A 27,113-nucleotide genomic window follows, 5' to 3' on the forward strand; every position below is an offset into this window, starting at 1 on the left:
CAACAACAAACTTTTTGAGCCCTACATCTAGAAAATACCCCTCAACAAAACTATGACCTGATACTGACTTATACATAAGAGAAACCGTAATGTTGATTCTCAGCCCCTGCACCTGGTAGGAAACATAATGTTGTTTCAGTCTTGTGGTCAGATGGTGTAATATGTTAGTTACCACAAGGAAGGCCTTAATATCATTCCTTGGAAACTCCCGGTCAATTTTTACTGTTGTTTAGGAAGCAGGTGAGTGTGTTATTTAGAACTCTTAATTCATGAATATTATGTAATGGGGAAAATTTTTCAAAGAGTTACAACTGTGCAAATCATCATGTTGTTGAAAAGTCCAAGTACATTTTAAATGTGAAGGTGAATCAGGCTTAAAGATGTGGCCTTGCAGTCTGGTGTCCAGCTTATCATTATGGAGACATTTGTATTGTCCATAACCGTATCTAGATTTGTTATACAGCTTTGCTTCTTAGCTTCTGGTCCCTTCCACTTTCTCCAGAGCTTAGAGTACAAATACTTAGCTAGGGGTAAAAGCTCAGATTTTATTTACATATAGTAGTTTGATTAAATTAAATTAAATTAAATTTTTTTTGGGGGGTGCTCTTTTTTTTACATCTTTATTGGAGTATAATTGCTTTAAAATGGTGTGTTAGTTTCTGCTTTATAACAAAGTGAATCAGTTATACATATACGTATGTTCCCATATCTCTTCCCTCGTGCGTCTCCCTCCCTCCCACCCTCCCTATCCCACCCCTCCAGGCGGTCACAAAGAACCGAGCTGATCTCCCTGTGCTATGCAGTTGCTTCCCACTAGTTATCTACCTTACGTTTGGTAGTGTATATATGTCCATGCCTGTCTCTCGCTTTGTCACAGCTTACACTTCCCCCTCCTCATATCCTCAAGTCCATTCTCGAGTAGGTCTGTGTCTTTATTCCTGTCTTACCCCTAGGTTCTTCATGACACTTTTTTTCTTAAATTCCATATATATGTGTTAGTATACGGTATTTGTCTTTCTCTTTCTGACTTACTGCACTCTGTATGACAGACTCTAGGTCTATCCACCTCATTACAAATAGCTCAATTTCATTTCTTTTTATGGCTGAGTAATATTCCATTGTATATATGTGCCACATCTTCTTTATCCATTCATCCGATGGTGGACACTTAGGTTGTTTCCATCTCCGGGCTATTGTAAATAGAGCTGCAATGAACATTTTGGTACATGACTCTTTTTGAATTATGGTTTTCTCAGGGTATATGCCCAGTCGTGGGATTGCTGGGTCATATGGTAGTTCTACCTTTAGTGTTTTAAGGAACTTCCATACTGTTTTCCATAGTGGCTGTATCAATTTACATTCCCACCAACAGTTCAAGAGGGTCCCCTTTTCTCCACACCCTCTCCAGCATTTATTGTTTATAGATTTTTGGATGATGGCCATTCTGACCAGTGTGAGGAGATACCTCACTGTAGTTCTGATTTGCATTTCTCTAATGATTAATGATGTTAAGCAATCTTTCATGTGTTTGTTGGCAGTCTGTATATCTTCTTTGAAGAAATGTCTATTTAGGTCTTCTGCCCATTTTTGGATTGGGTTGTTTGTTTTTTTGTTATTGAGCTGCATGAACTGCTTATAAATTTTGGAGATTAATCCTTTGTCAGTTGCTTCATTTGCAAATATTTTCTCCCATTCTGAGGGTTGTCTTTTGGTCTTGTTTATGGATTCCTTTCCTGTGCAAAAGATTTGAAGTTTCATAGGGTCCCATTTGTTTATTTTTGTTTTTATTTCCATTTCTCTGGGAGGTGGGTCAAAAAGGATCTTGCTCTGATTTATGTCATAGAGTGTCCTGCCTATGTTTTCCTCTAAGAGTTTGATAGTTTCTGGCCTTACATTTAGGTCTTTAATCCATTTTGAGCTTATTTTTGTGTATGATGTTAGGAAGTGATCTAATCTCATACTTTTACATGTACCTGTCCAGTTTTCCCAGTAAGACTTATTGAAGAGGCTGTCCTTTCTTCACTGTACATTCCTGCCTCCTTTATCAAAAATAAGGTAACCATATGTGCGTGGGTTTATCTCTGGGATTTCTATCCTGTTCCATTGATCTATCTTTCTGTTTTTGTGCCAGTACCATACTGTCTTGATTACTGTAGCTTTGTAATATAGTCTGCAGTCAGGGAGCCTGATTCCTCCAGCTCCATTTTTCGTTCTCAATATTGCTTTGGCTTTTTGGGGTCTTTTTTGTTTCCATACAAATTGTGAAATTTTTTGTTCTAGCTCTTTGAAAAATGCCACTGGTAGTTTGATAGGGATTGCATTGAATCTGTAGCTTGTTTTGGGTAGTAGAGTCATTTACACAATGTTGATTCTTCCAATCCAAGAACATGGTATATCTCTCCATCTATTTGTATCATCTTTAATTTCTTTCTTCAGTGTCTTATAATTTTCTGCATACAGGTCTTTTGTCTCCTTAGGTAGGTTTATTCCTAGATATTTTATTCTTTTTGTTGCAATAGTAAATGGGAGTGTTTTCTTGATTTTACTTTCAGGTTTCTCATCATTAGTGTATAGGAATGCAAGAGCTTTCTGTGCATTAATTTTGTATCCTGCTATTTTACCAAATTCATTGATTAGCTCTAGTAGTTTTCCGGTAGCATCTTTAGGATTCTCTATGTAGAGTATCATGTCATCTGCAAACAGTGACAGCTTTATTTCTTCTTTTCCGAGTTGGATTCCTTTTATTTCCTTTTCTTCTCTGATTGATGTGGCTAAAACTTCCAAAACTATGTTGAATAAGAGTGGTGAGAGTGGGCAACCTTGTCTTGTTCCTGATCTTAGTGGAAATGCTTTCAGTTTTTCACCATTGAGGACGATGTTGGCTGTGGGTTTGTCATATATGGACTTTATTATGTTGAGGAAAGTTCCCTTTACGGCTACTGGAGGGTTTCTATCATAAATGGGTGTTGAATTTTGTCGAAAGCTTTCTCTGCATCTATTGAGATGATCATATGGTTTTTCTCCTTCAATTTGTTAATATGGTGTATCATGTTGATTGATTTGCATATATTGAAGAATGCTTGCATTCCTGGAATAAACCCCACTGATCATGGTGTATGATCCTTTTAATGTTCTGTTGGATTCTGTTTGCTAGTATTTTGTTGAGGATTTTTGCATCTATGTTCATCAGTGATATTGGCCTGTAGTTTTCTTTCATTGTGACATCCTTGTCTGGTTTTGGTATCAAGGTGATGGTTGCCTCGTAGACTGAGTTTGGGAGTGTTCCTCCCTCTGCTATATTTTGGAAGAGTTTCAGAAGGATAGGTGTTAGCTCTTCTCTAAATGTTGGATAGACTTTCCCTGTGAAGCCATCTGGTCCTGGGCCTTTGTTTGTTGGAAGATTTTTAATCACCGTTTCAATTTCACTGCTTGTGATTGGTCTCTTCTTATTTTCTATTTCTTCCTGATTCAGTCTTGGCAGGTTGTGCATTTCTAAGAATTTGTCCATTTCTTCCAGGTTGTCCATTTTATTGGCATACAGTTGCTTGTAGTAATCTCTCATGATCTTTTGTATTTCTACAGTGTCAGTTGTTACTTCTCCTTTTTCATTTCTAATTCTATTGATTTGAGTCTTCTCCCTCTTTTTCTTGATGAGTCTGGCTAATGGTTTATCAATTTTGTTTATCTTGTCAAAGAACCAGCTTTTACTTTTATTGATCCTTGCTATCGTTTCCTTCATTTCTTTTTCATTTATTTCTGATCTGATTTTTATGAGTTCTTTCCTTCTGCTAGCTTTGGGTTTTTTTTGTTTTTCTTTCTCTAATTGCTTTAGGTGCAAGGTTATGTTGTTTATTCAAGATGTTTCCTGTTTCTTAAGGTAGGATTGTATTGCTATAAAGTTCCCTCTTAGAACTGCTTTTGCTGCATCCCATAGGTTTTGGGTCGTCATGTCTCCATTGTCATTTGTTTCTAGGTATTTTTTAATTTCCTCTTTGATTTCTTCAGTGATCACTTCATTATTAAGTAGTGTATTGTTTAGCCTCCATGTGTTTGTATTTTTTACAGATCTTTTCCTGTAATTGATATATAGTCTCATAGCGTTGTGGTTGGAAAAGATAGTTGATACAATTTCAATTTTCTTAAATTTACCAAGGCTTGATTTATGACCCAAGATATGATCTGTCCTGGAGAATGTTCCATGAGCACTTGAGAAAAATGTGTATTCTGTTGTTTTTGGATGAAATGTCCTATAAATATCAATTAAGTCCATCTCGTTTAATGTATCATTTAAAGCTTGTGTTTCCTTATTTATTTTCATTTTGGATGATCTGTCCATTGGTGAAAGTGGGGTGTTAAAGTCCCCTACTATGAATGTGTTACTGTCGATTTCATCTTTTATGGCTTTAGTATTTGCCTTATGTATTGAGGTACTCCTATGCTGGGTGCATAAATATTTACAATTGTTATATCTTCTTCTTGGATCGATCCCTTGATCATTATGTAGTGTCCTTCTTTGTCTCTTCTAACAGTCTTTATTGTAAAGTCTATTTTGTCTGATATGAGAATTGCTACTCCATCTTTCTTTTGGTTTCCATTTGCATGAAATATCTTTTTCCATCCCCTTACTTTCAGTCTCTATGTGTCTCTAGGTCTGAAGTAGGTCTCTTGTAGACAGCAAATATATGGGTCTTGTTTTGTATCCATTCAGCCAATCTGTGTCTTTTGGTGGGAGTATTTAGTCATTTTACATTTAAGGTTATTATCGATATGTATGTTCCTATTCCCATTTTCTTAATGGTTTTGGGTTTGTTATTGTAGGTCTTTTCCTTCTCTTGTGTTTCTTGCCTAGAGAAGTTCCTTTAGCCTTTGTTGTAAAGCTGGTTTGGTGGTGCTGAACTCTCTCAGCTTTTGCTTGTCTGTAAAGGTTTTAATTTCTCCATTAAATCTGAATGAGATCCTTGCTGGGTACAGTAATCTTGGTTGCTGGTGTTTCTCCTTCATCACTTTAAATATGTCCTGCCACTCCCTTCTGGCTTGCAGAGTTTCTGCTGAAAGATCAGCGGTTAACCTTATGGGGATTCCCTTGTGTGTTATTTGTTGTTTTTCCCTTGCTGATTTTAATATGCTTTCTTTGTATTTAATTTTTGACAGTTTGATTAATATGTGTCTTGGTGTATTTCTCTTTGGATTTATCCTGTATGGGACTCTATGTGCTTCCTGGACTTGATTAACTATTTCCTTTCCCATATTAGGGAAGTTTTCAACTATAATCTCTTCAAATATTTTCTCAGTCCCTTTCTTTTTCTCTTCTTCTTCAGGGACCCCTATAATTCGAATGTTGGTGCGTTTAATGTTGTCCCAGAGGTCCCTGAGACTGTCCTCAGTTCTTTTCATTCTTTTTTCTTTATTCTGCTCTGCAGTAGTTATTTCCACTATTTTATCCTCCAGGTCACTTATCCATTTTTCTACCTCAGTTATTCTGCTATTGATCCCTTCTAGAGTATTTTTAATTTCATTTACTGTGTTGTTCATCGTTGCTTGTGTCATCTTTAGTTCCTCTAGGTCCCTGTTAAATGTTTCTTGCATTTTGTCTATTTTATTGGCAAGATTTTGGATCATCTTTACTATCATTATTCTGAATTCTTTTTCAGGTAGACTGCCTATTTCCTCTTAATTTGTTAGGTCTGGTGGGTTTTTATCTTGCTCCTTCATCTGCTGTGTGTTTTTCTGTCTTCTCATTTTGCTTATCTTACTGTGTTTGGGGTCTCCGTTTTGCAGGCTGCAGGTTCATAGTTCCCGTTGATTTTGGTGTCTGTCCCCAGTGGCTAAGGTTGGTTCAGTGGGTTGTGTAGGCTTCCTGGTGGAGGGGACTAGTGCCTGTGTTCTGGTGGATGAGGCTGGATCTTGTCTTTCTGGTGGGCAGGTCCACGTCTGGTGGTGTGTTTTGGGGTGTCTGTGGACTTATTATGATTTTAGGCAGGCTCTCTGCTAATGGGTGGGGTTGTGTTCCTGTCTTGCTAGTTGTTTGGCATAGGGTGTCCAGCACTGTAGCTTGCTGGTCGTTGAGTGGAGCTGGGTGGTGGTGTTGAGATGGAGATCTCTGGGAGATTTTTGCCGTTTGATCTTATGTGGAGCTGGGAGGTCTCTTGTGGACCAGTGTCCTGAAGTTGGCTCTCCCAGCTCAGAGGCACAACACTGACTCCTGGCTGCAGCACCAAGAGCCTTTCATCCACATGGCTCAGAATAAAAGGGAGAAAAAGAAAGAAAGAATTACTAGAAGAAAGGAAGGAAGGAAGGAGGGAAGGAAGGAAGCAGGAAGGAGGGAAGGAAGGTAAAAAGAAAGAAAGAAAGAAGATAAAGTAAGATAAAATGTTATTAAAATAAAAAATAATTATTAAGAAAACAAATTTAAAAAAATGGACGGATAGAACCCTAGGACAAATGGTGGAAGCAAAGCTATACAGACAAAATCTCACACAGAAGCATACACATACACACTCACAAAAAGAGGAAAAGGGGGAAAAAATCATAAATGTTGCTCTCAAAGTCCACCTCCTCAATTTGGGATGATTCGTGTCTATTCATGTATTCCACAGGTGCAGGTACATCAGGTTGACTGTGGAGATTTAATCTGCTCCTTCTGAGGCTGCTGGGAGAGATTTCCCTTTCTCTTCTTTGTTCGCACAACTCCTGGGGTTCAGCTTTGTTTTGGCCCCGCCTCTGCGTGTAGGTCTCTGGAGGGCGTTTGTTCTTCGCTCAGATAGGACGGGGTTAAAGCAGCAGCTGATTGGGGGCTCTGGTTCACTCAGGCCGGCGGGGAGGGAGGGGCACGCAGTGCGGGCCGGGCCTACGGCGGCAGAGGCCACCATGACGTTGCACCAGCCTGAGGCGCGCCGTGCGTTCTCCCGGGGAAGTTGTCCCTGGATCCCAGGACTCTGGCAGTGGCAGCTGCACAGGCTCCCCGGAAGGGGGTGTGGATAGTGACCTGTGCTCGCACACAGGCTTCTTGGTGGCGGCAGCAGCAGCCTTAGTGTTTCATGCCTGTCTCTGGGGTCTGCGCTTTTAGCCGCGCCTCGCGCCCGTCTCTGGAGCTCCTTTAAGCAGCGCTCTTAATCCCCTCTCCTCGCGCACCAGGAAACCAAGAGGGAAGAAAAAGTCTCTTGCCTCTTCAGCAGGTCCAGACTTTTCCCTGGACTCTCTCCCGGCTAGCTGTTGTGCACTAACCCCTTCAGGCTGTGCTCACGCCGCCAACTCCAGTCCTCTCCCGGCGCTCCAACCGAAGCCCGAGCTTCAACTCCCAGCCCCGCCCACCCCGGCGGGTGAGCAGACAAGCCTCTCGGGCTGGTGAGTGCCGGTCGGCACCTATCCTCTGTGTGGGACTCTCTCTGCTTTGCCCTCCGCACCCCTGTTGCTGTGTTCACCTCCGCGGCTCCGAAGCTTCCCCCTCCGCCACCCGTAGTCTCTGCCCACGAAGGGGCTCCTCGTGTGTGTAAACCTTTCCTCCTTCACGGCTCCCTCCCACTGGTGCAGATCCCGTTCCTATCCTTTTGTCTCTGTTTTTTCTTTTGCCCTACCCAGGTACGTGGGGAGTTTCTTGCCTTTTGGGAGGTCTGAGGTCTTCTGCCAGCATTCAGTTGGTGTCTGTAGGAGTTGTTCCACGTGTAGATGTATTTCTGGTGTATCTGTGGGGAGGAAGGTAATCTCTGCGTCTTACTCTTCCACCATCTTCCCCTTGTCTCGCCTTAATTTTAATAAAATAGCCCCTTTGGGCTTCCCTGGTGGTGCAGTGTTTTGAGAGTCCGCCTGCCAATGCAGGGGACACGGGTTCGTGCCCCAGTGCGGGAAGATCCCACATGCCGCGGAGCGGCTGGGCCCGTGAGCCATGGCCACTGAGCCTGAGCGTCCGGAGCCTGTGCTCCGCAACGGGAGAGGCCACAACAGTGAGAGGCCCACGTACCGCAAAAAAAAATAAAAATAAAAAAATAAAATAGCCCCTTTGAATAATTTAAAGCATTTATTTTGGCTCTAGGTATCCTTCTGAATTTCCTGATAGACACAAATTCTTATGAAAATCTAACCAGATGGGAAAGGAAGAACATCATTTGTTACTTTTCCTTTGGTTCAATTTCAATTATTTTAGATTCTGGGCTAATTTAACTCATTACTGTGTTATTTATTTGTATAATTTTGTTTTTTTTAACAAACATGGTTCTGTGACTTGAAACTCTGTCTCTTGGGATGTTTGCAGTTCATGGAGCATGGAGTACTTGGCAGACTTGGGGAACATGCAGCATAAGTTGTGGGAAGGGTACCCAAACAAGAACAAGACTGTGCAATAACCCACCACCATCGTTTGATGGATCCTACTGTAATGGAGCAGAAACACAGATGCAAGTTTGCCATGAAAGACACTGTCCAGGTAAGATAAATACAATGTTTGTACCCTTAATAAAATAACATCTATCTCTGATCTAGGGAATATTTCAATAAGAATCATTGTCAATAAGAATATCACTCAACCTATCAATGCCCAGAGTTTAACTTGGTCATTTTTAAGTACTAACAGAGCACATACGTTTTTCTTTAACCCAGTTGATGGCAAGTGGGCCACTTGGACCAGTTGGAGTACCTGCACTGTGTCCTGTGGAGGAGGTGCCAGACAACGAACAAGGGACTGCTCTGATCCTGTTCCCCAGTATGGAGGCAACAAGTGTGAAGGGAGTGATGTGCAGAGTGATTTTTGCAATAGTGACTCTTGTCCAAGTGAGTGTTGGAAATAGTGAGTCAGCATTATACTTTCTTAAGTTTCATTATGGACTCAAGTCCGTAAAGTTATAATATAGTCTGTTACTTGATTTGTCTTCCTCTGGTTTAGGATATCAAAATGTTGCATGGTTGCTGTTTTGTCTAATACCATAGATGCCACTGATTTATATGGGCAGGGGCTATGTCCTGTTTCACGTGCTCTACAGGACCAGCTGCAGAGGGCAGGGACTAGGGCACCCTTCCACGCTAACTGGTAATGATGTTGATTCTTTTATGGAGGCAGACAGGTGGCTCTCTGCCTTAATTTAGTCACCAAGCTAGAATTTTAGACCATAGCAGTATTTGAACTCACTGTATCCTGAATGTTATAGCTGGACTCCTCAGAGATCTTTTCTCATTCCTATCCTCCAGCTCCTAGAAAAGTCTAACGCTCAGTAAATGTAGGTTAAATGGAATTGCACAGTCACTGGAATGTATTCTGTTTCTACTCAAACCAACAACCAAACCCCCTGCCTTTGGAATTTGCTTATTTATAGATTTGTGTGTTTCTTTTCAGTTCCTGGAGAGAGTCTTTCCATATTTTTTGGATGAATGTCATTCTTTAGCACTTCTCCAATGGTTCTGTGTTGTAGCTCATGGTAACTGGAGTCCTTGGAGTGGCTGGGGAATGTGCAGCCGGACGTGTAATGGGGGGCAGATGCGGCGATACCGCACATGTGATAACCCTCGTCCCTCCAATGGAGGAAGAGCTTGTGGGGGCCCAGACTCCCAGATCCAGAGATGCAACACTGACATATGTCCTGGTGAGCTTCCCGACTCCTGGCAGTAGAACAAGTAAAGCATTTCTTTAGTGCTCATTGTAGTAGCCCATCATTTCAGATCTTAAAATGGAAGTTGTATAGGCAGAGTTACCCTAGGTGTAGGTTTTAAAACCTATTTGTTAATATCGACCATTCTATTCTTGTTCATAGTGGATGGAAGTTGGGGAAACTGGCATAGTTGGAGCTGGTGTTCTACCTCTTGTGGAGGAGGTGAAAAGACTCGAAAACGACAGTGTAACAATCCAGTACCATCCAAAAGTGGTCGCCCCTGCCTAGGAGATGCTACTCAGGTATCCAGATGCAATATACAAGCATGCCCAGGTAAGCAACTAAGTTAGACTTTGGCAGGACCACATTTAGAGACTTTCCACAAATTGAAGAAAGGTGTCACTCTGAGCCCTCAAATTACAAAATAGCACCAACTCTGAGAGGAATTAATGGGAAAAGTGCGCTTTTTTCCCCCTCGTTGGTGCAGCTCTACACCAAAGTTCATGCTGGATTTTAGTCTCTGATTGCCATCTTCCAGGCTCCCTTGTAAAAGGAAATAGTCTGCACAGCCGTATAGTAGTCCTGGGCTTGAGGGGTAAAGGGGCATGGAAGAGTGGGAAAGCCAGGCTGAGATTCCAAGCGGAAAAATGACGGTGGGGTAGAAACTGAATATCTAATAGAAATACACAATTGGAGGCTGTTCTTTCACAGATGGAAATATGGAGAACATGAGTGTAGACAGTAAAATAGGGCAAATTCAGCTCAAGAAAAAAGATTAGGGGAAGTTCAACTACCATAATTCAAGTCAGTCGTGAAATATGGCTAGATATTGTAAGTGATGCAAAAATTCAGAAGGAACAAAGTCAGAATTCTAGAACTCATGGACCTTAAAAAGAGTTTCTTGGAGGGCTTCCCTGGTGGCGCAGTGGTTGAGAGTCCGCCTGCCGATGTAGGGGACACGGCTTCGTGTCCCGGTCCGGGAAGACCCACATGCTGCAGAGCAGCTGGGCCCGTGAGCCATGGCCGCTGGGCCTGCGCATCCGGAGCCTGTGCTCCTCAACGGGAGAGGTCACAACACTGAGAGGCCCGCGTACTGCAAAAATAAAAGAGTTTATTGGAGTCCCAAGAAATGGTGGATAATACTAAGGGTACTTATCTCAAAGGATAGGCTTCCTAAGTGCTATAAGAAGACCAAAACGAATATTCTCGCATTGTTGAAATACTGAGATACCATTGGACTTTCCAAAGGTTTAAGGTTGCCTTAGAAATAAAATATCCCTGAAAATCAAGAAGGCCCATTTGGCAGAGTGAGAGAAAGGAATTACATGAAAAGGTTTATAGGATGTAGGCATGCTGAAAGGGCAAATATCTATCAGTCAGATGTAACCGTATCTTTTTTTTTTTTGTATAAAAATACAGTGAAGTTTTTAACTGATATTGTATCCTGAAATCTTGCTGCATTTGTCAGTTTACTTTTTAGTGGATTCCATGGAATTGTTTATATATATAAGATCATGTCATCTTCAAATAGAGATAATTTTACTTCTTTTTCTTCGCAATGGATATGCCTTTTATTTGTTTTTCTTGCCTAATTGCCCTGGCTGGAAGGTCTCTTATAATGATGAATAGAGGTAATGAGAACAAATATCCTTATTTTTTCCTGATTAAGGAAGACAGCATCCTTTCTTTTACCATTAAGTATGATGTTAGATGTGGGTTTTTTCATAGATGTTCTTTCACATATGGAGGAAGTTCCTTTCAATTCATAGTTTGATGAATGATTTTATGATGAAAAGTGTTGATCTTGCCAAATGCTTTTTCTGTGTCTCATGAGGTGAGCATATGCTTTTCACTTATTAAATTCTGATATGATGTATTCCATTAATTAATTTTTGGATGTTGAACCAACCTTGCATTCATGGAATAAATCCCACTTAGTCATGGTGATATTTTTTTTTATATGTTGATGGATAGCAGTTGCTACAATTTTATTGAGGGTTTTTACACCAATATTTGTACGAGATATTGGTCTGTTGTTATCTTGTGATTTTCTTGGTTTTAGTATCAGAGTAATGCTGGCTTTATAAAAGGAGTTGGGAAGTGTCTTTTTTTTTTTTTTAACATCTTTATTGGAGTACAACTGCTTTACAATGGTGTGTTACTTTCTGCTTTATAACAAAGTGAATCAGTTATACATATACATATGTTCCCATATCTCGTCCCTCTTGCGTCTCCCTCCCTCCCACCCTCCCTATCCCACCCCTGTAGGTGGTCACAAAGCACCAAGCTGATCTCCCTGTGCTCTGTGGCTGCTTCCCACTAGCTATCTATTTTACGTTTGGTAGTCTATATATGTCCATGCCACTCTCTCACTTTGTCACAGCTTACCCTTCCCCCTCCCCATATCCTCAAGTCCATGCTCTAGTAGGTCTGTGTCTTTACTCCCATCTAAACCCTAGGTACTTCATGACCTTTTTTTTTTTTTAAGATTCCATACATATATGTGTGCATACGGTATTTGTTTTTCTCTTTCTGACTTCACTCCGTATGACAGACTCTAGGTCCAGCTACCGCACTACAAATAACTCAATTTCGTTTCATTTTATGGCTGAGTAATATTCCATTGTATATATACGCCACATCTTCTTTATCCATTCATCTGTTGATGGACACTTAGGTTGCTTCCATGTCCTGGTTATTGTAAATAGACCTGCAATGAACATTTTCGTACATGACTTTTTGAATTATGGTTTTCTCAGGGTATATGCCCAGTAGTGGGATTGCTGAGTCATATGGTAGTTCTACTTTTACTTTTTTAAGGAACCTCCATACTGTTCTCCACAGTAGCTCTATCAATTTACATTCCCACCAACAGTGCAAGAGTGTTCCCTTTTCTCCACACCATCTCCAGCATTTATTGTTTGTAGATTTTTTGATGATGGCCACTCTGACTGGTGTGAGATGATATCTCATTGTAGTTTTGATTTCCATTTCTCTAATGATTAATGATGTTGAGCATTCTTTCATGTGTTTTTTGGCAGTCTGTATATCTTCTTTGGAGAAATGTCTATTTAGGTCTTCTGCCCATTTTTGGATTGGGTTGTTTGTTTTTTTGTTATTGAGCTGTATGAGCTGCTTGTAAACTTTGGAGAATAATCCTTTGTCAGTTGCTTCATTTGCAAATATTTTCTCCCATTCTGAGGGTTATCTTTTGGTCTTCTTTATGGTTTCCTTTGCTGAGCCTTATCTTTGAAGTTTCATTAGGTCCCATTTGTTTTTGTCTTTATTTCCATTTCTCTAGGAGGTGGGTCAAAAAGGATCTTGCTGTGATTTATGTCATAGAGCGTTCTGCCTATGTTTTCCTCTAAGAGTTTGAAAGTTTCTGGCCTTACATGTAGGTCTTTAATCCATTTTCAGTTTATTTTTGTGTATGGTGTTAGGGAGTGTTCTAATTTCATACTTTTACATGTACCTGTACATTTTTCCCAGCACCACTTATTGAAGAGGCTGTCTTGTCTGCACTATATATTCTTGCCTCCTTTATCAAAGATAAGGTGACCATATGTGCGTGGGTTTATCTCTGGGATTTCTATCCTGTTCCATTGATCTATAGTTCTGTTTTTGTGCCAGTACCATACTGTCTTGATTACTGTAGCTTTGTAGTATAGTTTGAAGTCTGGGAGCCTGATTCCTCCAGCTCCGTTTTTCATTCTCAAGATTGCTTTGGCTTTTTGGGGTCTTTTTTGTTTCCATACAAATTGTGAAATTTTGTGTTCTAGCTCTGTGAAAAATGCCACTGGTAGTTTGATAGGGATTGCATTGAATCTGTAGATTCTTTTGGGTAGTAGAGTCATTTTCACAATGTTGATTCTTCCAATCCAAGAACATGGTATATCTCTCCATCTATTTGTATCATCTTTAATTTCTTTCATCAGTGTCTTATAATTTTCTGCATACAGGTCTTTTGTCTCCTTCGGTAGGTTTATTCCTAGATATTTTATTTTTATGTTGCAGTGGTAAATGGGAGTGTTTTCTTGATTTCACTTTCAGATTTTTCATCATTAGTGTATAGGAATGCAAGAGATTTCTGTGCATTAATTTTGTGTCCCGCAACTTTACCAAATTCATTGATTAGCTCTAGTAGTTTTCTGGTAGCATCTTTAGGATTTTGTATGGAGAGTATCATGTCATCTGCAAACAGTGACAGCTTTATTTCTTCTTTTCCGAGTTGGATTCCTTTTATTTCTTTTTCTTCTCTGCTTGCTGTGGCTAAAAGTTCCAAAACTATGTTGAATAAGAGTGGTGAGAGTGGGCAACCTTGCCTTGTTCCTGATCTTAATGGAAATGCTTTCAGTTTTTCACCATTGAGGACGATGTTGTCTGTGGGTTTGTCATATATGGCCTTTATTATGTTGAGGAAAGTTTCCCCTATGCCTACTTTCTGCAGTGTTTTTATCATAAGTGGGTGTTGAATTTTGTCGAAAGCTTTCTCTGCATCTATTGAGATGATCATATGGTTTTTCTCCTTCAATTTGTTAATATGGTGTATCACGTTGATTAGTGTATATTGAAGAATGCTTGCATTCCTGGAATAAACCCTACTTGATCATGGTGTATGATCCTTTTAATGTGCTGTTGGATTATGTTTGCTAGTATTTTGTTGAGGATTTTTGCATCTATGTTCATCAGTGATATTGGCCTGTAGTTTTCTTTCCTTGTGATATCTTTGTCTGGTTTTGGTATCAGGGTGATGGTGGCTTCGTAGAATGAATTTGGGAGTGTTCCTCCCTCTGCTATATTTTGGAAGAGTTTGAGAAGGATAGGTGTTAGCTCTTCTCTAAATGTTTGATAGAATTCACCTGTGAAGCCATCTGTCCTGGGCTTTTGTTTGTTGGAAGATTTTTAATCACAGTTTCAGTTTCAGTGCTTGTGATTGGTCTGTTCATATTTTCTGTTTCTTCCTGGTTCACTCTTGGTAGATTGTACATTTCTAAGAATTTGTCCATTTCTTCCAGGTTGTCCATTTTATTGGCATAGAGTTGCTTGTAGTAATCTCTCATGATCCTTTGTATTTCTGCAGTGTCAGTTGTTACTTCTTTTTCATTTTTAATTCTATTGATCTGAGTCTTCTCCCTTTTTTTCTTGACGAGTCTGGTTAATGGTTTATCAATTTTGTTTAGCTTCTCAAAAAACCAGCTTTTAGTTTTATTGATCTTTGCTATCGTTGTTTTCATTTCTTTTTCATTTATTTCTGATCTGATTTTTATGATTTCTTTCCTTCTGCTAACTTTGGGGTTTTTCTTTTCTTTCTCTAATTGGTTTAGCTGCAAGGTTAGGTTGTTTATTTGAGATGTTTCCTGTTTCTTATGGTAGGATTGTATTGCTATAAATTTCCCTCTTAGAACTGCTTTTGCTGCATCCCATAGGTTTTGGGTCATCATGTCTCCATTGTCATTTGTTTCTAGGTATTTTTTATTTCCTCTATGATTTCTTCAGTGATCACTTCGTTATTAAGTAGTGTATTGTTCAGCCTCCATGTGTTTGTATTTTTTACAGATCTTTTCCTGTAATTGATATCTAATCTTATAGTGTTGTGGTCAGAAAAGATAGTTGATACAATTTCAATTTTCTTAAATTTACCAAGGCTTGATTTGTGACCCAAGATATGATCTGTCCTGGAGATAGTTCCATGAGCACTTGAAAAAAATGTGTATTCTGTTGTTTTGGATGGAATGTCCTATAAATATCAATTAAGTCCATCTTGTTTAATGAATCACTTAAAGCTTGTGTTTCCTTATTTATTTTCATTTTGGATAATCTGTCCATTGGTGAAAGTGGGGTGTTAATGTCCCGTACTATGAATGTGTTACTGTCGATCTCCCCTTTTATGGCTGTTAGTATTTGTCTTATGTATTGAGGTGCTCCTATGTTGGGTGCATAAATATTTACAATTGTTATGTCTTCTTGGTTCCATCCCTTGATCATTATGTAGTGTCCTTGTCTCTTGTAACAGTCTTTATTGTAAAGTCTATTTTGTCTGATATGAGAATTGCTACTCCAGCTTTCTTTTGATTTCCATTTGAATGGAATGTCTTTTTCCATTCCCTCACTTTCAGTCTGTATGTGTCCCTAGGTCTGAAGTGGGTCTCTTGTAGACAGCATATATACGGGTCTTGTTTTTGTATCCATTCAGCCAGTCTGTGTCTTTTGGTGGGAGCATTTAATCCATTTACATTGAAGGTAATTATCGATATGTATGTTCCTATTCCCATTTTCTAAATTGTTTTGGGTTTGTTATTGTAGGTCTTTTCCTTCTCTTGTGTTTCTTGCCTAGAGAAGTTCCTTTATCATTTGTTGTAAATCTACTTTGGTGGTGCTGAACTCTCTCAGCTTTTGCTTGTCTGTAAAGGTTTTAATTTCTCCATCAAGTCTGAATGAGGTCCTTGCTGGGTACAGTAATCTTAGTTGTAGGTTTTTCCTCCTTCATCACTTTAAATATGTCCTGCCAGTCCCTTCTGGCTTGCAGAGTTTCTGCTGAAAGATCAGCGGTTAACCTTATGGGGATTCCCTTGTGTGTTATTTGTTGTTTTTCCCTTGCTGATTTTAATATGTTTTCTTTTTATTTAATTTTTGACAGTTTGATTAATATGTGTCTTGGTGTATTTCTCCTTGGATTTATCCTGTATGGGACTCTCTGTGCTTCCTGGACTTGATTAACTATTTCCTTTCCCATATTAGGGAAGTTTTCAACTGTAATCTCTTCAATTATTTTCTCGGTCCCTTTCTTTTTCTCTTCTTCTTCAGGGACCCCTATAATTCGAATATTGGTGCGTTTAATGTTGTCCCAGAGGTCTCTGAGACTGTCCTCAGTTCTTTTCATTCTTTTTTCTTTATTCTGCTCTGCAGTAGTTATTTCCACTATTTTATCTTCCAGGTCACTTATCCGTTCTTCTGCCTCAGTTATTCTGCTATTGATCCCTTCTAGAGTATTTTTCATTTCATTTATTGTGTTGTTCATCATTGTTTGTTTCATCTTTAGTTCTTCTAGGTCCTTGTTAAATGTTTCTTGCATTTTGTCTATTCTATTTCTAAGATTTTGGATCATCTTTACTATCATTATTCTGAATTCTTTTTCAGGTAGACTGCCTATTTCCTCTTCATTTGTTAGGTCTGGTGGGTTTTTATCTTGCTCCTTCATCTGCGGTGTGTTTTTCTGTCTTCTCATTTTGCTTATCTTACTGTGTTTGGGGTCTCCTTTTTGCAGGCTGCAGGTTCGTAGTTCCTGTTGATTTTGGTGTCTGTCGCCAGTGGCTAAGGTTGGTTCAGTGGGTTGTGTAGGCTTCCTGGTGGAGGGGACTAGTGCCTGTGTTCTGGTGGATGAGGCTGGATCTTGTCTTTCTGGTGGGCAGGTCCACGTCTGGTGGTGTGTTTTGGGGTGTCTGTGGCCTTATTATGATTTTAGGAAGCCTCTCTGCTAATGGAGGTTCCTCTGTGAGACTAGAGAGGCCATGCTCCTTAGTAATGATCCAGAGAACTAAGTAAATTAGTAATCCTTCTACCCTTCTCTCACCCTGCTTAGGACTAAGGATAAGAACAAATGGAGCCGACCAGGTCCTGACTGGCCCTCCTGTGTACTTTCCTGCATCATCTTGCTGCATGTTTCCCATCACCCACTAAGCTCGCTACTCTTGGCTTCTCAGATGTGACAAGCCACCACCTCCCAAAAGGGTGACACATGCTGTTTCCTCTACAAGGAAAGCCCTTTTCCTGCCTTCCTTGACTTTGCTAAGACCTTAACTTTCTTCAGATCTTCGAACTATTTTTACCCCCTTCTCAGACTTCCCTGAGTAGTAGATATCCTATTCATTAAGATATACATTTCATTTTTACATTTATTTGTGGAATTCTAATTAATGTTTATCTCCCCTATTCAGACATAAGTGCTATGAAGGCAGGCTTCATGTCTTTTTTATTTTCTTTCTTACCATTCTATCCTCAGTACTTGATGAACAAATGAATATAATCCAGAACATGAAGGGTGAATCAATGTGAAAAAAATGTTTTCTCTCACTAGTAAAATAATGCAAATTAAAATGGTGAAACACTTTACTTATTGACTTTTCTCAGACTGAATACAATTGTATTTCTCCCCAGTATATAATACATGATAACAATATCTGAACCACCTAGCGATTGTTTTAAAATATATTCAATTAAAAGGCATTAAATAATGAATATTTTAAAATTTAACTGTTAGCCTCTTCCCAGTACGTTTCCCTCTCTTGTCAAAGCATGTACTCCTTAACCACCAGTTCTGTGTTAGTAACCAATAATTTTGTTGAACAATGGAAAGAAGGCATAAAATTACTGTAGAGTTACTTTTAAAAGATTGTATGATTGTTTTTCAACATAATTGTCTTGGTATGAATTTTGCAACAATGTTAAAAGTACAATATTCTTCTCAAATTTTTCTCAAGTTAAACATTTTCCAATATATTTGTAATATGAAGAGCTTGGTAAGCCCTTGATCTGAAACTCAAGACAAACAATAACCCTTAGATACTTCACATTTATGTTGACAGTGACCTGTCACAAGACTTTGGAGCTGTTTTGTTGGCGATCCCTCCTTTCCCCTCCATGTTCTCTTGAAGGAGGCAATAGATGAAAGAATATGTGTTTTGATGACAAGCAGATCTGTGTTTATATCCTCACTCTACTGCCTCTTAGCTGGGTAATCATGGGAAAAGTCACTTGATTTCTCTGAACTTTATTTTCCTAGTCTGCAAACTGTGGCTGTTTAAAACTACCTTATAGGATGTTTGCTAGAATTTAAAGAGTTAATGCATATTAAGTGCTTACTGTAGCACGCATGACATGCTCAATAAACTCTCGTTATTATCATTATTTCATCACCATCACCAAATACATACTTTATTTAGGCTTTGGGACTGGGTGCCGATTGAATTCTTTGGACTGTGAATTAATACTATGATGTACGTAGATTGGAAGGATCCTAGATTTATATGGGTTGATGAGTGTTACATGAGAGTAGAATGTTTTGAAATCTTATGTATTTCACTCTTAAATTCAGATGTCATATGATCTTTTAAATGTTTGAGAGAAGACTTGGAGCATCTTTGAATACTGGCTTTCTTTTCTCCCATGTAATGTTGATGAAATTGTTCCCTTATCCAAGAATGTTTTTTCTTCCCGCAATAGGTGGGCCCCAGCGAGCCAGAGGAAGTGTTATTGGAAGTATTAATGATGTCGAATTTGGAATTGCTTTCCTTAACGCCACAGTAACAGATAGCCCAAACTCTGATACCAAAATAATACATGCCAGAATTACCAATGTACCTCGCAGTCTTGGTAAGTCTCTTTGCTTACAGAAGTTGTTAATAAGCCTCTTTTTAAAAACATATATTTTTCTTTTTCACCTATTATTAAAATTTCTAGAGGATGCTACTACTACATGATCAGTATAATAGTCCTTAGTTTTATCCCAGTGGTAAACACTTAAAGACACATGAGATACTGATATTTATTTTGTTGTTATTCAAGTTTATTTAGGATTCATCCTTTTGAATAACATGCTATGAATAATAATAATGGACTGTAAATATTTTGCTCTGATATCTTATTTATCCCTTTTTCTCTAGGTCCAGCAATGAGAAAGATAATTTCCATTCTAAATCCCATTTATTGGACAACGGCAAAGGAAATAGGAGAAGCAGTCAATGGCTTTACCCTCACCAATGCGGTCTTCAAGAGAGAAACCCAAGTGGAATTTGCAACTGGTTAGTACCAGCTGAACTTATTATTCTATTACTATTTAAAAATATGATTGCTTTAAATGTTGATGGTTAAGAAAAATACATTATATGTTCCCACAGAGAATAATTTCAAAGTTTTGTTGCCATCTTAGCATAAATGATATAAAAGCAAGTTTATATTTTCCTATAAACTTTTACTGACGTGGGTCTATAAGAGGCCATGTGTTTTCAAATAGTATAGTGATTTTTATAGTCTGAAAGCTTTTTTTTCATCATCTTTCCTGTATCTGTTCTCTTTAAATCCTTAGAGAGGGTTTTGAAGGCCAAACAGCAGGAAGATGAGCCATTGCTAATATTAATTAAAGCCTTTTGTCTATGAAACTGAGAGTCAATTAGGATATCTTATAGAGATTCTTTAATCAAAAAAATGGAAATGAAAACAAGCAAATCTAAACACTTTTCACTTTATCCTTAGTCTTAATACTTATTAGCAATTCATGGCCCTTTCCAAGGGTCTACAGCTTTTTATAGACCTCCATTTCTAACATCTTTGAAGGTGGTCAGCTCAGCAGCAGTGATCTTTGAGAAAGAAGGGCTGAGGGAGGGCATAGCTTTAATAAGCCCAGAAGACATGTGGGTCTCTGTATGGCAATCCACTTACAAAGATGCCCCTTTGCTACTTCTTATTTTTCAGATGCCCCTTTGCTACTTCTTATTTTTCTTTAAGTATTTTTAAAATATTTATTTATTTGGCTGTGCCAGGTCTTAGTTGTGGCACATGGGACATCCCGCACGCGGCAATGAAGATCCCCTTTGCAACTTCTTAAAGCATCCGAAAGAACAAAGCCCTGGGGCCAGACTTGTGGCTATTGCCAGTCTGCCTGGTCAAGCTTTCTATCCCTTCTCACAGACAAGCGATCCATTTTTGTAGAACTGCCTTTCTCTTGCTTGTGAGTTAAAAGTGTGGAATCCTTCACCTAATCATAGGCTACATTTTTGCCACAAAAAAAGAGATTTTAGAATCAACTTAATTCAATCAACCTAAGTCTTTAATTTAGGGACGAAGTGCTAATTTAATTCTCTTATGATCTGTGTTTAATCAAGTTTGAAGTACAATAACAAAGCTGAACTGGTATATAAAGTAAATCCGCTCTGTGCTTACACAAACCATATATATATATATTACTATTGAAATGAACAAATTCTAATTCCTAGGAGAAATCTTGCGGATGACTCACATTGCGCGGGGCTTGGATTCCGATGGAGCTCTGCTGGTAGATATCGTTGTGAGTGGCTATGTCCTGCAGCTGCAGTCACCTGCTGAAGTCACTGTGAAGGTAAAATGCTAGGATAACTTGCCTTCGCTGTTTATTGGAGTAACAATAAGAGTAGGAGTAAAAGAGTGCAGAAAACTTGTGTAGTTCCCCTTGTTCATTTTGGGGAGTAAATGTCTAAACCACTGAAGTTAGGAATGGCTATCTGGTCTTTGTTTAAAAATCTTTACGGACAAGTCTTTATAAGCTCTTAGTAGTTTTATTACCTTGCTTATCAGGACCAAGATCACAGCTTTGTTGATTTAAGCCATTTGTTTAACTTTCTGTAGACAAAGAGAATACTAATTCTTGCATTAAAGTTTTTGTAGACCATCCTTAGAAGTATTCCAGAAATTAAAGAATGGTAACAATCATCCTTTCACATTTTTTTTTGACCTACAACTGAATCCCTTATTAAAGTATAACTTATGACACTAAAATTATGAAACTAAGGTATTTACAATTAAAAGGTTCAAATTTTAGTTCCTGAACACTACTGTACAATTACAGTTTTATTTAGAATTATATATTTTTATCCCCTAAGCCTTTTTTTTTTTTAATCTCATTCTACATCTCATAGTACCCTCAAGAAAAAAAAATAGGATGAGCCATGCTAATCCTCAAATCTGTACTGTCTTTCTTAGGATTACACAGAGGACTACATTCAAACAGGTCCTGGGCAGCTGTATGCCTACTCAACCCGGCTGTTCACCGTTGATGGCATCAGCGTCCCATACACATGGAACCACACTGTTTTCTATGATGAGGCACAGGGAAGAATGCCTTTCTTGGTAGAAACACTTCATGCATCCTCTGTGGAATCTGACTACAACCAGTTAGAAGAGACATTGGGTTTTAAAATCCATGCTTCAATTTCCAAAGGTAATTTGGTTAAAGGAAAGTACAGCTCTTTAAGCTATGCAGTCCTTTCTAAATGGGTAAAAGAATCGCATTGATGCCATTCAAAATAAGGATATTAAGGTATAGACTGAACACGATAACATGTTTTTCATGTGTGTTGCCCATGTTTCGTAGGTGAAGTCCTGTGGTAAGGCCAATCCCATTGGCATTCTAGTACATTTAATTTACTAATAGGCATCTTCAGATGGCATAGTGGAGTTGTTACTGTTCTAGCCTATATACACAGAGAGGTTTAAAAATATATCCTCTGTCAACGATTTTTCTTTGGGCAATAAAGTCCATTTGTTCTTGTTCTGAATCTTATATTTGACAGAATTTTTTTAATTCCTGAAGCATGATGTAAAGGTGTATCTTAACCTAAACTAGCCAAAAAAAGTTTCCATATTTTAAAAGCAGCTTTTAAAACCCGGGAGGCAATCATTTCAGCTGTCATTTATTGTTCTTGGAAATTATAACTTTTGAACTGCTTTCCCTTGATCTCAGCAGTCTCCCTATGCTGTGTGGTGCTTTGATGTGTCTATACTCTGAGATTTTTTGATGTGTCTATACTCTGAGATTTCCTTTTCAGTTGTAAGAGGCAACACGACAATTAGCATTCCATATCCTGCGGGGTTTTGATGCTAGGAGATACTTGCATGTGGTTATGGTATAGGCACTAACTGTTTGAATGACTTTAGCTTTGAACTTTAGGCTCCCATGAGACACTTCAAATGATTCAGAGTGGCCTGGTGAATGTATGTGTTTCGCTTTGTGCTGGCTTTCCTAAAATAGATGCAAGTAGATTTTAACCGTCATTTTGCTTATCATGCTCAGCACATACACTTAAAATTCATTTTCACTGTTTACTCTTGCTTTCATCAGTTGTGCATGTGCCTGTTTTCTTCTTCAGCATCTATCTGAACTGCTTCATCAAATTTAAGGTCATAGTAATGTAGGAGTATATTCACATTTTTTTTGAGCTAATCACAGATTCACAAAGCCTCATAGCCAGTAGAACCCGTAGCCCTACACCTACTCCAACCACATGTCACCACCACCTCATTTTACTATTGTCATGCATGTTAAGGTAACTTGGACTAAAGAAAAGAGCCACTGGAATGAAGAATTTTGTTTTCTTTTCCCCAGTAATACTTACTTTTCAAAGTTAACCTCTGTTTCTACTTTTTCCAGTACTCCATATAATTTTTTAAAAGATAACTTAGCACAAGACTTTAGTTAAAAATGAATTTGTATCATCTGGGACCAGAGACATTAAAGTGATTTTTGAAAAGTCATGTATACTTTCTACCCAGTCGTGCTTGAAAGTCTTTATGGTTTAAGACCTTCCTTGGGACTTGGGTCCCACAATAGAAGGAAACATTACAGGACATTTAAAACCCCTTACTATCCTTGGATGCTATAATTCTATGAATTACATCTGATGTAGGTGCCCATTTGTTGTTGATATTGTTCCTGTGAGTTGCAAGAATTGTGTACCTGCAATTTCTTTGACCACCAGGGAGCAAGCTTGCATTCTTAGTTGCTTGACCAGCACATTCTTTCTCTTTGTTGGGTCTAGACTAAACCTATGGTTACAATGCAATTGGAATTGCAGAGAGCTTGAAGAAAGTTCAGATTTCTAGGTACAAAGATTTTAGTTTAGCTAGTCTAAGGTAGGGCCTTGGAGTCTGTATTTTTAACACAGCCCCTAAATGATTCTATTGTAAGCGGTCTTTACTCTGGCATTGGAAACTACTAGTCAAGACAATTCACAAATATAGAAATTTTTAAAAATTATATCTTTAAAATTAAATGATTCTATTGTAAGCGGTCTTTACTCTGGCATTTGGAAACTACTAGTCAAGACAATTCACAAATATAGAAATTTTTTAAAATTATATGAATTCATATCTTTAAAATTAAATTATTTTCAAAATATAGTTATAAAAAATATTTATAGTTTTACAAATTAATCAGAAGGAGATAAAAGAAATTTAACTACAAATAAAATTTTTAAAGCTTCCTCATGGGAGAAAAACAAAATATATAGTTTTTCTTTGCGTATATTTAAACTTACTTGCATTACATATTATGGACAACTATGATTACCCTTAATATATATAAGAACCTTAAAAATCAATAAGAAAAAGGCAAATACCCCAATAGAAAAATACATAATCTGTGAACAGGAAATTCACAAAGGAAGAAATAATAATGACAAAATAAATGTGAAAAACTGTACCTCATTAATAAGCAAAGAAATATAAATTAAAACAATGAGGTTCCGTTTTCCAGTTGTCATTGTCAGAGATTAAAATATAGGATGACCACTCAGTAGTGGAGAGGTATAGGAAACAAATACCCTCCTACACTGCCAGCAGAGATTGTAGATTTGACATTTCTGGAAAACAGTATGTATCAGTAGCCTCTCAAATGTTCACATCTTTTTAGTTATCTCATTCTAGGAGTCTGCCCTAAGAAAATCACAGAAATGGCCAAGAATAAATGTCCTGAAAGAGGTAAATATGTAAATGATGGCACAGATGTATGATAAACTCTTAAACTAAATATTCCTTCAAAAGTATTCTAATGATTGCTTATTTATTCATTTAAAAATAATTGAGTACCTACTGTATACCAGATACTGCTCTAGGTATTGAAAATATAGCTATAAACAAGTGACAAAGGAGAATGTACATGACATAACAATCATTGAAAAATAGTACACAATATGATCCAAACCTGGGTTGCCCACATCACAGTGATTGTAAGGAAACCTTTATACTGGTTAAAAACACAGATTCCCAGGCTTCTTCCTTGGCAATTCTGACTGCGGTAGGACCAGAGGGATCTATATTTTTAATAAGCTCTCCAAGAGATTTTACGATCAGTAAAGTTTGGCAACTGTTAGTCTGTAAAGGATCCTAACTTAATTTTTTGAAGTATATACTGATGGAAGTGACTGCAGGGAAAAGCACCAAAATCTTGGCAGTAGTTTGTTCCAAGTGACAAGGTTACAGGGAATTTTATACTTTTTAAAGTCTCTACAATTATACATTACTGTAACACAAACAAATATTTTGTATTGTCTCCCTACTATGTCAAAAAGTAAATCATAATATAATTCAAAATAACATGATTTAATTACAACAGAAAGAATAAATAAAAGGAAAATAGTTGATAACAAAATATTATTTCAATATGAAAATCTTTAGACATTACTACACTGGAAGTTAAGAGAGAAGTATTTACATGGCTGAACCAATATTTAGAGGCCCAGTGTGATTTTTTTTTTTAAAAAACATTGAGTAATTCTTGGTAATGTTCTGAATAAAACAATGTACAATCAACCACCCATTTATATGACAGCTGCATTTCTGGAAAGTTCATTGTATATTTTAATCACACAAAGAAACCGTTTAATATATGGAAGATGGTTCTAGCCTTAGATAATTACAAACAGCTTTCTCGCTTCCACGACAATTTTTCAGGGCAAGGGACACATCTTCATCTTGCATCGTTATCCCACACATTGCAATACTTAAAACCTTCCCCAGGGTCTTCTCCACTCCCTAAATTTAAATAGGCTTCCCTATTAAATCATGTCATTATAATGACAACCAAAGTCTCTCCCAAAAACCTTCCCAGATGCCACTCCATGGAAGATATCTCCCCATTTAGAACCAGAAATCTAAAGCTTCTATCAGATAATAATTTATGTTTACGTTACACATTTTTCCACAACTACGTCCCCAACACAGTGCTGTACACAACATACTGGCTGCATTAAGAAATGTTTGAATAGTAAATAAAAATGAAGCATGAATTATAATCACCACCTGAATTGTATTCTTGAGTTCAGTGGTTGAAAGTCCCACAGACTTGCATCTAAATCCTTGCTCCAGATTATATTAGCACTTTGACTTTAAGCAGTTTACATGTCCTCAGTCTCAGATTCTTCATCTGAAAATTGGTTATGATGGGAGTAGGGCAGTTCTGAGGTTTCATTCGAAATACAGCACATGAAGCTCACAGTACTGTATAACACTCAACAATCATTTAGCAACACGCTCCGGACGTTTCTATCCCATCCATCCTGTCCCCATTCCCTTGAAGGTGCAGGAAGGCTTGGATGCTCTCAGGGTCATGTTTACACTCAGGGTGGAAATGGATCATGAACCTCTCTGCTTTCGCTTCATGGTTTATAGCAATTTGATTGCCTAGAAATAGCAAGTAGGGCTCTAGCTTTCTAGTCAAGGAAATATTTTCATTGGAGCATGTTTCTTCCACCCTCCAAATATATGAATGTACAGAAGAGTTTTGAACAGTTTCATGTTCTCAGCAGGGCTTAAATAATATTGTAATTGAGACTCTCCAAAGTAGAATGAATCTGAAAAATTAATGAATGCCCAGACTCCCTCTATGAAGAGCACCTAAAACAATAGTAAAAATAAACAGTTTCATGCATTTAGAATTGAAGGAAAATCTAAGATAATTTCTAAGAGATTGAATATGAACTGAACATAAAATTTCCCTTGAGAGAAATCTGCTATACCTGTTATATCAATGATTGTCTTTTAAGGTATGTGTATGTGTGTGTGTGTGAGATTACTTTGTTAACTTGAAAAATGTTTCATTTAAGTTTTTGCATCTCAATAACATTTGAAAAATATTTGCTAAACGGCTTAACACCGGTCAAAACAGAGTTACTTTCCAAGGAGATTCCCTAACCTATTTATTCTTGTTAATAGTTTTTTTTCTGACATCTAACTTAAATCTATTCTATTGCTATAATGATATGCCTGTTTCTTCTTGCTTTGACTACCAGGAAGGAAAACACTTGGTTATACCTAGGAGGACTTAGACCCAGATTCTTCACAGTACAAATGGAGGAGATCTACAAAAGGAGAGGGTTTCTTCACTAGAGTTTGTTTTTCACTGGCATAAGTTATTTTAAGTGGCTTCAAAATAGCAATCCTACTTCTAGAACAAACAGAATAAGTAAATGGCTGGAAGAATAGGACTTTGCCTGTGGTTATGCCTGGCATTCATATTGATTTGGATCCTTTTTCATTATCAAAGAGTAATTAATTTTCTTTTGATTAATGTAAACAACTTAAACAGAAAATCTGCTTCCAGTGGCTGGCTGCTTGCCAACAATCTCTGTATTATGATTCATTTAGTTCTTGGTTGAGAAACAGTAAAACTTTTCCATTCTGCTTGTTTTCACCTATTGCATTTGCTATGTCATGTGTTCCATCCTTGGCATATGTTCCCAGAGAAGATGGTCCTGGGGAGAAACAAGATGCTAATGTTCTAACAAGCCAGTTAATTTTGCTTTTCTCTCTATGGTAGGAGATCGCAGTAATCAGTGCCCCTCTGGGTTTGCCTTAGATTCAGTTGGACCCTTTTGTGCTGGTAAGTATGGAAATAAATTATTCATTTTTATTTTTTATTAAGCTGTTAATGCTACCATTTAATAGACATTTACTGTCATTTTGCTAGATATTTAAGAATCACAACAGTCCTATAAATGTCCCATTTTACAGGTG

At 38.0% G+C, this 27,113-nt stretch overlaps 1 protein-coding gene across 1 annotated transcript in view; it reads left to right on the top strand.

Moving 5' to 3' along the window:
• Positions 1 to 27,113, top strand: part of HMCN1 (hemicentin 1) — a 519,438-nt gene that overhangs the window by 439,643 nt on the left and 52,682 nt on the right. The window contains exons 90-98 of the mRNA XM_060035358.1: positions 8,249 to 8,419; positions 8,593 to 8,763; positions 9,399 to 9,569; positions 9,738 to 9,908; positions 18,795 to 18,944; positions 19,235 to 19,372; positions 20,564 to 20,685; positions 21,306 to 21,543; positions 26,917 to 26,979. Of these exons, the coding sequence (XP_059891341.1) occupies positions 8,249 to 8,419; positions 8,593 to 8,763; positions 9,399 to 9,569; positions 9,738 to 9,908; positions 18,795 to 18,944; positions 19,235 to 19,372; positions 20,564 to 20,685; positions 21,306 to 21,543; positions 26,917 to 26,979 (1,395 nt within the window). The remainder of the gene's footprint in view (positions 1 to 8,248; positions 8,420 to 8,592; positions 8,764 to 9,398; positions 9,570 to 9,737; positions 9,909 to 18,794; positions 18,945 to 19,234; positions 19,373 to 20,563; positions 20,686 to 21,305; positions 21,544 to 26,916; positions 26,980 to 27,113) is intronic.

This window comes from Delphinus delphis, chromosome 1 (assembly GCF_949987515.2).
Source record: "Delphinus delphis chromosome 1, mDelDel1.2, whole genome shotgun sequence".
Lineage (NCBI taxonomy): Eukaryota > Metazoa > Chordata > Mammalia > Artiodactyla > Delphinidae > Delphinus > Delphinus delphis.